The following is a 14,609-nucleotide window of genomic DNA, read 5'->3' on the forward strand; positions in this document are numbered from 1 at the left end:
TTGCTAGCTAGATATCTAACAGGATTAATAGCAAGAACACAAATAACTCAAGAAACAAAACACAAAGAAAACAAGTCCCAATAAAAAATGAACCATAGACCTGGAGAGAGAGAGAGAGAGAGAGAGAGAGAGAGAGAGAGAGAGAGAGAGAGAGGTGACTACTAATGTAGAATTTCCATATACACCAGCTGTATCATTCCCGGGCATCTAATCTTCAGGACTCTATATATATATCCTTGATGGAGGAAGGATACAGAGATGTGTGCTCATCCATGGTCATTGCTGTTCTATTTGCAATAGTCAGGAAATGGAAAGAGTTCATCAACAGATAAACAGATAATGAAAACATAATCTATCTATCTATCTATCTATCTATCTATCCACACATACACACAATGGATTCGATTCATCTGTAAATAAAAGGTAAATTAGGAAAACTGTAGGTAAATGAATGGAATGGGACGATGATGCTGAGTGAAGTAACCCAAACCTAGAAGTATAAATATTCTCTCTGATTTGTGAATTCAGACTGAACTATGTTTAACTTGGAATACCTGTAGAAGCCAGGGAACTGGAAAGGAACAGTTGAAAAGGGTGATAGCAAAGTAAAAAGGATGAAAAACTTAAAACAGGGAAGAGGGGTGGAAGCAGAGGAACATGGGGAGGGTTAACCAAAATAAAGTATGCATAAAAATGCTACTTTATAAGATAATTAAAATATTTAAGTAAAAATATCAGTTGTGAGAAGATGCCCTGTTCCTAGAAGCCACTGGCTATTAACCATAAATGTCAGTGCCAGCTGTGAGAGCTCCCTCTGAATTGTTGGGCAGGGGGTCCCAAAGGACTCCCAAACAATGCAGGCTGCTGTCATACTTCCTGCCTGTCCACCAGACAGGGTCTTACACACCTTCATTATGTAGGCCAACACAACTTGGTTGCAAGACAGACAGACGTCAATCAAGCTGAATGCTTCCTTCTTGCTGGTTTGCTTTCATAATGATGCCAGGTTCTATACAGGGGTAAAACAGTATCAATGGACAATTCCAGCTATGAACCCTATTAACTAAATACCAATCCACTAAATGCTAATCCGTTAGTGGCAATGACTGTGAATAGTGCAACAAACCACTCTGGTTGGATTTAAGGTCTGCTCCACAGAAAGGGATCCATGCCTAGTACTGTAGCTCCAGTTTAAAATTCATGGTTGGGAGGGTTGTAGACTCTAGGGAGAGATAACTTACTACTTTTGTTTACCCAAGTTGACATGGTGTTAAACTGCCTTCTAAACGTCTATGTTTAGATTTGTGGCAGCTAATCTTGGTGGGCAGCTTTACATAGGCAGCAAGAGGGAACCTTAATTGAAGAACAGACTTCTACAAAGTGGTCTGTGGGACATTTTCTTGATTGCTAATGGATGTGTGTGTGTGTGTGTGTGTGTGTGTGTGTGTAGGGGGAGCCCATGGGCTACATATAACAAAGTTAGATGAACAAGTCTGTAAGCAGCATTTCTGCATGGTCTATGCTTCAGTTCCTGCTTCCAGGTTCCTGTAAGCTGAAGCAAATCCTCTTCTCCCCAGGTTTTTAATCACACCAGAGAAGCAAACTACAATATATACAGACAAATATCACTCTCAGCCTTAGCGAAGCTTATCTTCATAATAAACAGTAATGAATGCAAAGATTCTTGACTGCCCAAGGTGCTGAGACCAAGGGAAAACTGAGCACTCAGAACTAAATAGGACATTTATACCACATTTAAGGTTCAGGGACTACCACAGAGGTGGCAGAATGTAAAATCTGGAAGACAGTGACAATGGTCAAAATACGATCTGGGCATGGACCGCACAGCACTACAACTTTGACCTTACAGGAGGTCTGGCTGCCTGTATAAGACTATATCTTTCCACAGCCAGTCATGGATTGGAGCAGTCAGGGGTCCAAGCCTTCCCCGCTGAACTACTTACTGGATACTGAAGGATTCCAGGGGAAGGGGTGTCAGTATCTTTAGCTGTGAACCCACTGGTGAGGCCATGCTCACAGACAGTCCTGATTAAACTCAGTATGTCACAAAACAAAACAAAAAATGGGAATGGGATCTGTAGGAAGATGGGAGACTGACAGGAGTGAGAGATAAGGGTGGTGGTGGCAAGAGTAATCTCAATGTGTCAAATACATGCGAAACTCTGAAAGAATAACTTTTTTTTTTAAAGAGGCTTATGTTCAATGTTATGGAATTTGCAATCTGATTCTAAACGTAATGAGAATTCTGGTGCCTATGAGGACATTTACAGAAAGGATTGACATAAGAAGATCACTCCCACAGATACAACAGTGTTTCTTGCTTGCCTTCATTTCTTGCTAGTGAGAAATTCTACCCTGTTGCTGCCACTCCTGCAGCTACAATCCTTCACTTGGTGTGGGAAGTCCTTCTATGTGTTATTTATTGGTTACTTGTTATTTATTTTTTTTAATATTTATTTATTTAATTTATTTATTATGTATACAATATTCTGTTTGTGTGTACGCCTGCAGGCCAGAAGAGGGCACCAGACCCCATTACAGATGGTTGTGAGCCACCACGTGGTTGCTGGGAATTGAACTCAGGACCTTTGGAAGAGCAGGCAATGCTCTTAACCTCTGAGCCATCTCTCCAGCCCCTACTTGTTATTTATTGGTTAATGAATAAAGAAGCTGTCATGGGTCTGCACAGGGCAGAATAGTTAGGTGAGGAAAACTAAACTGAATGCTGGGATAAAAAAAATGAGAAGCCATGTAAGCCTGTGGGAGACGGATGCTGGATGAACTTTACCTGATAAGCCACGGCCAGGTGGCGAAACACTGATTAATGGAGATGGGTTAGTTTCGGATGTAAGAGTAAGCCAGAAATATGCTTAAGTTATTGGCCAAACAGCATTGGAACTGATACAGATTTCTGTGTGACTATTTCAGGGCTGAGTAGCTGGGAATGAATACACGACCCACTGATATCAGAACCCAGTCCCTTACGCTTTTCTACTTGGAATAAGGACCAGCAGTGCTTTAGGAGGCCTCTAGGCCTCCATCACTGTTTTTGGGCTGCTGAGAGATCCAACTTCACAGACTAAGCAGCTACTGGGTTTTCAGCCCTTCCAGTATGCACACAGCCAGTGTTAGATTGTTAGATTACCCAACTCTTACAGCATCAACTGTTTTATAAACCCCTTTGTAATTTACATACTCATTCTGATGGAGGAAGGTCATTGGCTAATAAAGGAACTGCCTTGGCCCATTTTATTGGTTAGAACATAGGTAGGTGGAGTAAACAGAACAGAATGCTGGGAGGAAGAGGAAGTGAGCTCAGACTCTACAGCTCTCCTCTTGGGAGCAGACGCCTCAGAGAGATGCCATGCTCCGCTCTCCCGGGCAGACGCATGCAATGAAGCAAGCCGCCAGGTTAGACATGCTGAACCTTTCCCGGTAAGACCGGTGCTCACAGATTATTAGAGATGGGTTGATCGGGATGTGAGAATTAGCCTGTAAGGGCTAGAGCTAAAGGGCCAAGCAGTGTTTAAATGAATACAGTTTGTGTGTTGTTATTCCGGGCATAAGCTAGCCAGGCAGCCGGGGTGCTGGGGACGCAGCCCCGCCGCCCCTATTTACTACACTCATTCTATCAGTTTGGTTCTAGAGAACCCTAATAGACTAATCATGCACTTTATTAATACAATCCACAGTGATCAGACTGGTAAGATAAACTTGGCATTGTGTGGCAGAGGGGCAGGGCAGTGTAGAGCCTGTATCAGGCTATCAGCAAAGGAAACAATGGCAAGGACTTCACCTCTGGTGGCTGCAGTATAAGCAGAAAGAGGATGGGAAAGGACTCATAAGACATTAGATTGTATGTGATCAACAGAATCTATACCGTAAGGAAGGAGGAAAGAAGAAAAGTTAAGACTACTCTAAGACTTCAAGGCGATGTAAACGAATGTAATCTGACAACACCATTAACCAAATAACAGTGGAAGAGGAGGAAGCAAGAAAAGAATGATGAAAACAAAATTGCTTATAGGTTATGTAAGCAGAATTATAGGAACAAGAAGTTATAATTAAGATCTAGAATTCAGACAGAGAATGAGGCTCAAGTTTTAGGTCTGAGAATCAAGAGCACACCTACAAATGGATGAAACTATCCAGGGAACTGTTTATACAGAATCGAAAGTACCAAGCACAGAACAAAAGGCTTTCTTATGAACCTTATTAATTTTAGTAAGGTTTACACACAGTATCGTTTAGAATAAAGAGTTAACATGAAGAGTAGAAAATGACATACCAAAACTATCTGCAACTTGTAGGACAACTTTATGACAACTTTATACATCTCTGAAACTGGAATACACTGCTCTACTGGGTCGGGAAGACTACAATACAGAGCACATTAAAGAGTACATTAGTCAGGTTTACTGCTCATTTGTGACACTAATGCTCCACTAAATAAAACAATCAAACATGTGGTATGGCCTCCTATAATGCAAAGGTAACACAAATCAATACACAAAAATACAGCATACATTTAACAAGTTCAACTACTGACATCTAGAAATTGTTACATTGCATACGTGTATATATGTGTGTCTGCATGGCAACCAGTGGTCTAATTTATCAATATAAAGTCCTTATTAAATCTGAGATTTAAAATTTAAATTTATTTATTCCCAGTCCATTGTCTGGAATCATCACTGTTAAAACACCCAAAACTGATGCCACAACATCTTCAAGGAAAGCTATCTTGTGATACATATATCTTTACTGAAAAGTTTAAAAACACCTTGGGGCATGTTCATAGACTACAGAAGAAATGTTTTAAGTAAGAGATCTGAGTACAAAATACATGTTTATTCAAATCATGTTGATTTTTAGTATATTCTGAAGTGACACACAAAATTATATCAAACCTATATTTTAATTTCATCACATTCTACACTAAATTCTTTACTATTTACCAAAAATAACTTTTTATAAAGCTTACTATTTTGTCTAATATAATACAGACCGTCTATCTCTCTTTTTATGTGTTTCTTTCAAAAATCAAGAGTCTATGAGCATATCATACAAAACAGTGGTATATTACACAAGCATGAGTACAGATTCTGTACAGTGTATATAACAGCATATACATGTATACTACAAGAGACTACACGCCTGTGTTAAGTCACAGTTTAAGAAATCTTTCATGTAAAAAACTCTGCATTATAAAATATGGTGGCTTGAGAACCAGCTGTTTCTTTTCATGAATTTCTCTCAGAGGGCATTAGTTGTCCATTTAACTTCATTAGCAGCTTTACCACGAGTCCAGCCTACAAAATAAACCATATGTTAACAAGAGATATGAAACATACAAAAAGATATACACAGTAGCGGGCATTTTCATACCTATTTGAAGGGTAACTTTATTAGGAAGAGACAGCATGTCAAGAAATTGGGCGTATCTAACACACCTGCAAACCCACAAATTTAGTTCTAAAGCTGTGGGTGTGAACCCTTTTCAATAAGAATTCCCTTTGCCTGGCTAGCCCCAGTCCTGTGGGTTGGGAGCCATCTTTCCCTGGTCTAGGTAAAGAGCTCGCCCACCAGCTTACTTGGCTCAGTTCTGGCTGAACATCCGCCACATGGCCCAGTCTAAGAAAAGCCAGATTATCTCATCAGACACACAACCAACAAAGGGAGTCCATATACCCAGGTCAAATGGCAAAAACAAAAACAGCATGATTGGCCAAAATAATCGCTCCCATAAACCCACCAGTTTCAGAAGTATTCTCCCATAAGGATTTAAAAGAACAATCATAAAGTTTATCAAAGAATTCAAGGATTTAAAGAAGATATAAATACTTTTATTGAATTCTAACAATAAACAGTTGAGTGTTGTCCAAGAAAATACACACAGCTGAATGAAATAAATATATTTGAAAACTGAAACTGAATAAAGAGATATGAACATTGATGAGAACACAAGCTGAAATGAAGATACAATTGAAAAACTCAATATGCCAGTTAGAAAACTCAGGGGAAGTCTTACAAATAGTACAAGTAGAATGAATCAACCAGAAGATAAGTAGATATCTGTACTAGAAAATAAAAGAATCTATACCCAAAAGAAACAAAGAAAGTAAAAAAAAATAATAAACATGGAAAGTGAACATATGAAATGTGTGGGACACTATCAAAAGACTAAATCTTTGAATTATAGAAATAGAAGGGAAAGAAGAATCCTAGGGCAGTCAATGTCATAGGCCAGATATTTAACAAGATGATAAAAGAAAACTTGCCCAAACTAAAGACACACTTGTAGAGATAAAAGAAGCACAGAGACAAGACCAGAAAAGGCATAGCACAGGTAAAACACCAAGAATCCACAAAGAAAGAAAATATATTGAAAGCTGCAAGAGAAAAACAAAACCCCCCAAGTTACAAATACAGGAAGCCTGGAATAACACCTGATTTCTCAATGGAAACTACGAAAGTCAGAAGGACCTAAAACCAAGCAATCCTAGTTCCAAAAGACTACAACTACAAAATTAAACTACTGTAACCAGCAAAACTAAAACTAACTGCCATAGTTAGAGAAGGAACAACTTTCTATGATCCAAATGGCCTAAACAAATTCACAAAACAGAATATTATAAGCAAAGCAGCTTTGAGCTAAAGAGAGGAATACAGTCAAGCTACCCTACAAAGAAAAAAAGAAGAAACCAGCACACAAACCAGCAAAACAAAAAAAACAAAAAAAACCCAAAATGACTGCAATCTATGTATACCTTTCAATAATAATTTTAAATATTAATGGCTTAAACTTACCAATAAAAAGACACAGAGAAGTTGAATGGATTAAGAAACAAAAGTTATCTATGTGCTGTCTAGAACTCATTTAGCATTAAAGATAGAGACTACCTTAAAGTAAAAGGATAGAAAAAGTATTTCAAGCAAATGGGATCAAGAAGCAAGCTGGCACTGCTATTCTAATATCCAACAAAATAAACTTCAAACTAAAATTAACCAGAAGAGATAAAGAAGGAAGGAGGGAGGACAACACAGAAGCAGAGGGCAAGAGACAACACCGTGGTTGTATGATAAAGCCTCAAGGTATCAACACACGTGCATGTGTATAGATACACATTAGTAATGAGAAATCTCCTTCAAATGGTTGGTCAGGGAGTCCACATGGCTCCCCAAACCATGATGTAGTTATTGTACTACTGATGTAGCTCCTGGTTATCATCTCTCTGGGTTGAGGCTCAAGGAGGTCCCCTCCTGATGAAGACACTACACAGTTAGGACACTACACAGAAGGACTTGGATAATTTGAACTGGATCTGACCTGAAAGCCCCTATGCTGTGGCTTAGCTTTCATAATTCCAGAAAACACGATGCAAGCTGCCAAAGGAAAGAACTGGAACTGATTAAGCAGTCCTACCCAGCTGTAACACCCAGGAGCCACAGCAATGACCAGCATGGCGAGATATACAGAAAGGAACGGTAAGTGGCATTTACATGTCAGTGGTAATCAACAACTGTCTAGTCAGACTTAAGGCTCAAGAGGAAAATCAGGCCTGGTACTAGAAACCTAGATAGAACCCTTGGCTAGTGACATCATGGACCTTAGAACTGAGTCTATCGCCACTTTGTTAGAGCCGCATGATTCCTCACTACATTCTAAACCTCTCCTTATACCCACACATAAGTATAACTACCACCTCTCTCCTTAGCCAGGAGGTAGTGGTGCACACCTTTAATCTCAGTGAGTCTCTGAGTTTGAGGCCAGCATGGTCTGCAGTGTGAATTCCAGGATCTCCTAGACTACAAAGAAAAACTCTGTCTTAAAAAGAAAAAAAATAAGAAAAAGAAGCCTTTCTCATAGATGGAAATATAGACCATCATAGAAAACCATAACTAATACAATGCAGAGATCAATGGAATATGGGGAATCTAGTATCAACAAACACATGGACACCCCAGCTCCTACATCTATGGCTCAGAGAACATTGCAGAAGAGAGGGTGCAAAGATTGTACGAGTCAGAACATCAGACTCCTAAAATCTACTGTCAAACAGTCTCCTAGAAACAGTTGCGTAAGTAAGACCTGGACAATGGCAATATCAATGAACATGTTACTATGGGAGGGAAAAATTGTAAAGGGTCTCTCTCACCCCTAGACAAAGAACTACAGTCAAGTAATGATTACTGAAAGAAGAATTAGACTCTCCCAAAAATGAGCCCCTCTTTGGGTGTTTAATGCAGAGTGGTTAGGCCGGAAACCATAAACACACAAAAATAAAAATGGCTATGGCAGGTTGTATTTATATATTTGTGTACACATGTGCATGTGTGTGCACACATACATGCAGCAGTAATAATAAAAGAAAAAGAGGCTCTCGACTTGAGAGGTAGTGGGGGAGTGGGAGCTGTTGGAGGGAGAGTATCTAGGAGAGGCTGGAAGGAGAAAAGGGAAGAAGAAAAGTGATGTAATCCTACTTCGATTAACAACATATTTAAAAAAGAAACAGGGTATAGAAGATAAATTTACTTAGGATTCTGAAGGTAGTTAAGAAATGCCTCACAGGTGGGTGGTCCTTGGACTTCCCACAGGGCAGGGAACCCTGATTGCTCTTCGGGGTGATGGGGGAGGGGGACTTGATGGGGGAGGGGGAGGGAAATGGGAGGCGGTGGCAGGGAGGAGGCAGAAATCTTTAATAAATAAATAAATTTTAAAAAAAAGAATTGGCTGGTTCAGATAGTATACTGGTCAAGAAAAGGGAAGAACTTTAAAAACAGAGGGATAAGTAATCAGAATGAAGAAAAACGAATGGCATAAGGAAGCATTTAACTGCTCTAAAACAGAGATAAATTAATCTGCCAAGTTTTTGGCTCCTTTAGTTAGGAAAGGAATTTTATTTTTTCTTGATCTTAAATATTAAATTTCATCTAATACTAAAGGTTTCCAGGGAAGGTAAATGAATTAACAATTAAAAAAAAAGACTTTTAGTAAAACTGTAGTCTATCATCATAAGTCCAAACTAATTTATCAGTACTTGCCTGTTTTGTGTGCACTATAAAGCTCATCTTATTTTCCATACTATGGATTTGAAAACAAGTCCCAGCATCTCCCAGTTGCCATGTAAAGCAACAATACTTAAGACTGATGAGTAAAGCCTGCAACAGAATTAGAAATTATTATGCTAAAATAGAGCTAAAAGTAACATTGATCAGTAATGGTGGCACACACCTATAAATCCCAGTACTCGGAAGGTGGAAGATGAAGATCAGAATCAGGGCTATCCTTGGCTAGCAGTCAGCTGGAGACCAGTCACACGAAACCCTATCTCAAAATGCCTGCAAACACCCTAAACAATAAATGTAACATTTATCTTCACTTAGGATATGTATCTAGTTATTAAATGTAATTGTTTTGAACATTATTTTTAAGATCTCTTTATAGCACCTGCACTAACCTCACACAGAGTGAAGCACAGAACCCAGAAGGCAGACTCCTGGGACACAATGAACAATGACAATATTTGTATCAGACTAATAAACATTTTAACAGATGCTCATTCTCAGTGAGTTTGAACACAGAAGGATAAGCTTTTACTTCATGCAGGTTAATACTAACTTCTTTAATGTGTTCCAAACCTTTTATGAATATATATACAGTACTTTTAAATCTGAAATTTAAATAGTGGGATTAACAGATGACTTCAGCAATTTTATTCCACTGAAAGGAAATACACTGATGTGTTAATATTTATTGCAGAAATAAAAAAACAGTAGAAATCTAATCTTCATAAATTTAATAGAATTATTTAAGAAACAATGTTAGGGCAAGCTACTCTCATGCTTCCCTACGAAATGCTATATTTAGGTAGCCATTTGATTTTTCCTTATGTCTAAATGTTTACTTTGTTGACATGTTGATATGATGTTCTCATGAGCCTATATATACCATGTATACATTGATTAACATGCCTAAAATCTAAAATGCTTATTGTTTCTCTCTGGTAAGTAGAATAAAATTCCCTTCTTCTATTTTGGTATATACTTATCTTTAATTATTCTCTCCTAGTAAAAACTTGTTCTTTATTGTCCTAAACATACAAATATCAAAAAGTGTTTATGCTATCCTTTAAAACATACAAGCTTAGAAATATCAGCTGTTTATAAATGACAATTCTTAGAATGTTAACTATAAGCTAAAAATATGTTCAGGGACTTTTTTATTTTATGTGTTTGTTTGCTTTATTTTCTTTTTTTTTTTTTGAGACAGGGCCTTATTATGTAATTCTGGTTGGTCTGGAGTTCACTATATAAAACTGATACACTCAGAGGGATCCATCAGCCTCTGTCTCCTGGGATTAAAGGCATGTGCCATCACCACACCTAATAGTTTAGGGTATTTTTAAAGTGGGATTCTGTAAAGGAAACACAGTATAGCTAATTTACATGAGTGTATGCTATATATAAAAGAAGTAATATTTGTTTAAAAACCAGTTATCTACATTCATGTTGTAAAATAAAACTTATAAAATATGCTAAAATATCTATTTAGTATAGACTGGAACTAGTGAAAGCACAGAAATACTTTAAAATGAGCAGACTTAGTCACTTGAACTTTTTTTAAAACTAGTGTCAGAAATCAGTCCTTTAACAAGACTTAAAAAAAAAGGAAGGTAGAAAAGAAGAAAAGAAAGAAAAGAGGGGGGAATAAAATAAGGAAGGGAGAGAAAAGAAAGAAAAGAGGTGAAGGCAGCAACTCTCAGTTTTACCCCATATAGTAAAATGAAAATCTGCTGTTGGAGGACAATACCCAGTGAGTGATGGAGGAAGGTCATTGGTTAAAAAATAAAGAAACTGCTTGGCCCTGATAGGTAGAAAATTAGGTAGGCGGAGTAAACAGAACAGAATGCTGGGAGGAAGAGGAAGTGAGGTAAGACGCCTCAGACAGAGGCCATGCTCCCCTCTCCTGGGCAGACACCATGAAGCAAGCCGCCAGGTCAGACATGCTGAATCTTTCCCGGTAAGACCGGTGCTACACAGTTTATTAGAGATGGGTTGATGGGGATTATCAGAATTAGCCAGTAAGGGCTAGAGCTAATGGGCCAAGCAGTGTTTAAAAGAATACAGTGTCCGTGTAATTATTTCGAGCCTTAGCTAGCCATGCGGGAGCTGGGGCGGCCGGAACGCAGCCCCGCTGCTCTTCCCTCAACAAGTGAGGAAAGAACTCTGAAGGCCCCCAAAATACAAAGAGCCAGGTCCACACAGTCCTCTGATGTGTGTACTTGTGCAAGCACATGAAGCCCAGAAGTCAATGCTGAGTGGCTTTCTCAGTCTCTTCCCACATTATCTTTCAACATAGGTCTGCTCACTGAACCTGGAAGCTTGGTTAGACTGTACGGCAGGGAGCTCCAGGGGTCCACTCGCCTTCACTCACTATGCACTGCTCTGCCCATTTTTCATTTCTTTTAAGCAAACTCAGTTCACAGAAATAGAAAAGTAGCCACAAACTACATAGTAGTAGCCTACCCAGTATAAGTAAACCAGTTTTAACAGAAATAAGCAATGATCAAAGAGCAAGCTGTAAGGAACTCCAAGAAATCAAATTCCATGTCAAGTATAAAAATCTATGTTTATTTTTCAGCCCTATGTTTGTAGTTATTCTCTATATTCTCCCACAGGTTAACAGCATAATAAAATACTGTTGTCCATAAGGTTGACTACAAATTCAGATAAATGATAATTTATAGAAGATAAGTAAGGGCTATGAGACCTGCTCCAAGCTTACCCTGGATCCCAAAGATGAAATGCTTCTCAGGAGCAAAGAGGGTGCAGAGGAGTTCTGTAATAACACATGGACAGGCTAATGCTTCTCATTCAAAGTGTTCACTTTTTTATTTCTACTCTAAAAATCCTATTCTACTTCTAACTTCTCCAAGCTTCTTCTTCTATCCTAAAAACTCTTTTCCTGTAGGAGCCTTGAAGTGATAAGGAGCTGAGCTGCTTACTATGGCAACACAAAGGTCCAAGGCCATAGGAGCAAAGCCTTGACCAGACCAGGGTGGTGTGTGTGTGCACAGTGCCCAATGACAGATCCATTGTTACTGGCAAGTGAGGAATTGGCATGCTTTCTTAGTAACCTTGGTTGGACATCTGTGACTATGACCTTGTGTAAGCTGTAAAGTTTCCTTTTTGAAAAAAGCCTTTAGTCTAGTTGAACTTGTGAACTAATTGTGTGTAGCTAGCAAGGTAGGCTTTTAGGTGTTTGTAGCCCTTGTGGACAATAGGTCTAGCTATGAAACAAGTCCTAGTATATATTCTATAAATCAAAACTATATAGTTAAATGAAAAGTCATCTATTTGACCATTCACGCATATGTGTGTCCATAAGATTGAGATACAATCACAAGAGTAAATGTACACATTGTATGAAAGTGCATGATAATAGGGAGATATCATAGTTGTTATTGCAAAAGTGAAATTTCAGAGAAAAGCAACAGTTTTCAGAGTAAGCTGTAATTGTGTCATGGCCTGCAACAGCTTGTGATAAACACTCCAGACATCTCACCCTTTTCTGTTTAAAAAAAAGGAGCATGTAAGTCAGTCTTAGGGCAGTGCTCTCCCATCTGTTGGCACAGTAAATCCAGGACACTCTTGACCTCTGTCTCTCTGAGCTATGATTCAATAACTTCAGACATGCCATAATCCTTGGGCATCTGTGAAGGTCTCTTTGCCTGGACACTAACACTAACCAACTGGCTTCCAAAGGAGATAATTGTAGGAGGACAGACTCCTAAGTTTATACAAAGACTTGGTTGAAGAGTAAGGGTATTGACTGTGATTACTTTCTTGCCAAAAATTACGCTCAGTAAACTATTAACACACTGCAGTGTTGTGGGAAAAATCCCCAAGCTGTAACGTGAGACAAAGAGCCCTGAACACCAGGATTCTGCAATGGGACAGTTTAACACATTCTGAAGGCAGTATTTCTTACCAGCTTGCAGATAAGATTGATGAGATGTGTACCTCTGGTGACAACAGTCCCCATCGCCTTGCTAAATGAGGTGCGTCCTCCATGAGATAGGCATCTCTAATGAGTTGACCCTGAAATATGTGCTGAATTCTCACTGCATAATTCTGCAGTCAGTAGCACTCCAGTGCTGGAGAGAGGTCTCAGTAGTTAAGAGCGCTGGTTGCACTTGCAGAGGACCCAGGTTCTATCCCCCAGCATCCCTATGGCAGCTCATATCACAACTGTAATTCTTGTTCAGGGATCCAGCACTCTCTTCTGACCTCTGAGAGCACCAGGCACACATGAGATGCACAGGCTTACACACAGGTAAAACACCCATACACATAATATAAAACATAGAAAAGAAGAAAGTCCATAATAAGAGACAAAAACGAGAATAAAAAGTTATGAAATTTCTAAACCCTTGAAAAATGATCTAGCCTTGACAAATCTAAATAAATTAGGGAAAAATTTTACCAGCTTACTATCATAAATTAGAAAGATGTTCATCCAAACTAAATGTGTTGAATATGTTAAAAATAACTGTCAAGCTTATCTCTTATATTCTAATCACTTTGATTAGAATAAGGAACAACATAGTGTCAAGAATTTCTGTACTGGGCCTGGAGAGATGGTTCATCAGCTAAGAACACTCACATTTCTTACTGAAACCTGAGTTTGATTTCCAGTACCCACACTGGCGGCTCACAACGCCTACACCACCAGCTCGAGGATGATCTGACACCTGCAGCCTCTGTGGGCAACTGCACACACAAGTACATACTGCATGACATATTATTATGTTTAATTTTGGACATAATAAAAATAAAAAATAAGAACAAAACAAATGAAAAACTCTGTAAAAATCAGTTATTCTAATGGTAGCCATAGTCCCTTCCACACTAAACCTCATTCCCTGAAGAGCTTCCTGAAACTAATCTTCACTTTTAATTGTTATAAACGCCTTTCCTTTCTTAAGTCTGGAGTCCTCCTACCTCACCTCCTTCTAATCATGGTATTTCTATGTATTCTAGGATAGGCTAGCTTCAGAGTCATGACCTTCCTACTTCCCCCTCAGCTGCCAGGATTATAGATATGTGCCACTATGCTTGGGTAAGTATGAGAATAAAATAAATTAGCAGCAGCTTATGACTTAGAAGAGGACCCTCACCAGAATCTGCCCATGCTGGTGCCCTAATCTCAGACTCCAAGCTTTTAGAAGTGTCCAGAAACAAGTGCCTATTGTTTATAAGCCTCCAGTCTATGGTAGTTTGTTATAGCAGCCAGAACTAAGACAGATACATAAGGAAAAGTCTCTCTTGATTTGAGTTTGCAATATCTGGCTCCTGTCTCCAAAATTATCAATGAACTTTTTTTTTTTAGAAATAAATAGGAAATATATATGAGCCAGATATAGTAGTGCATGCTTTTAATCTCCGCACTTGGCTGAAACAGACAAATCTCTGAGTTTAAGGCCTGGTCTAAATAGTTAGTTCCAGGACATCCAGAACTACATAGTGAAACCCTGTCTTAAAAAACAAAAACAAAATTTTCATATAGAAATATACATGCAATT

At 38.7% G+C, this 14,609-nt stretch overlaps 1 protein-coding gene across 2 annotated transcripts in view; it reads right to left on the reverse strand.

Moving 5' to 3' along the window:
• Positions 1 to 4,220: 4,220 nt before the first annotated feature.
• The window catches only part of Krit1 (KRIT1 ankyrin repeat containing), a 39,237-nt gene continuing 28,848 nt past the window's right edge, over positions 4,221 to 14,609 (reverse strand). Inside the window, exons 16-17 of one of the 2 annotated variants that reach the window (XM_041675717.1) lie at positions 9,067 to 9,183; positions 4,221 to 5,333 (exon numbers count right to left, since the gene is read on the reverse strand). In XM_041675717.1, the coding sequence (XP_041531651.1) occupies positions 5,265 to 5,333; positions 9,067 to 9,183 (186 nt within the window). In that variant the 3' untranslated portion in view covers positions 4,221 to 5,264. The remainder of the gene's footprint in view (positions 5,334 to 9,066; positions 9,184 to 14,609) is intronic. The other variant, XM_041675718.1, reaches the window with a different exon arrangement.

This window comes from Microtus oregoni, unplaced genomic scaffold (assembly GCF_018167655.1).
Source record: "Microtus oregoni isolate MIOR12 unplaced genomic scaffold, Mior012 000026F_ref0000081, whole genome shotgun sequence".
NCBI lineage: Eukaryota > Metazoa > Chordata > Mammalia > Rodentia > Cricetidae > Microtus > Microtus oregoni.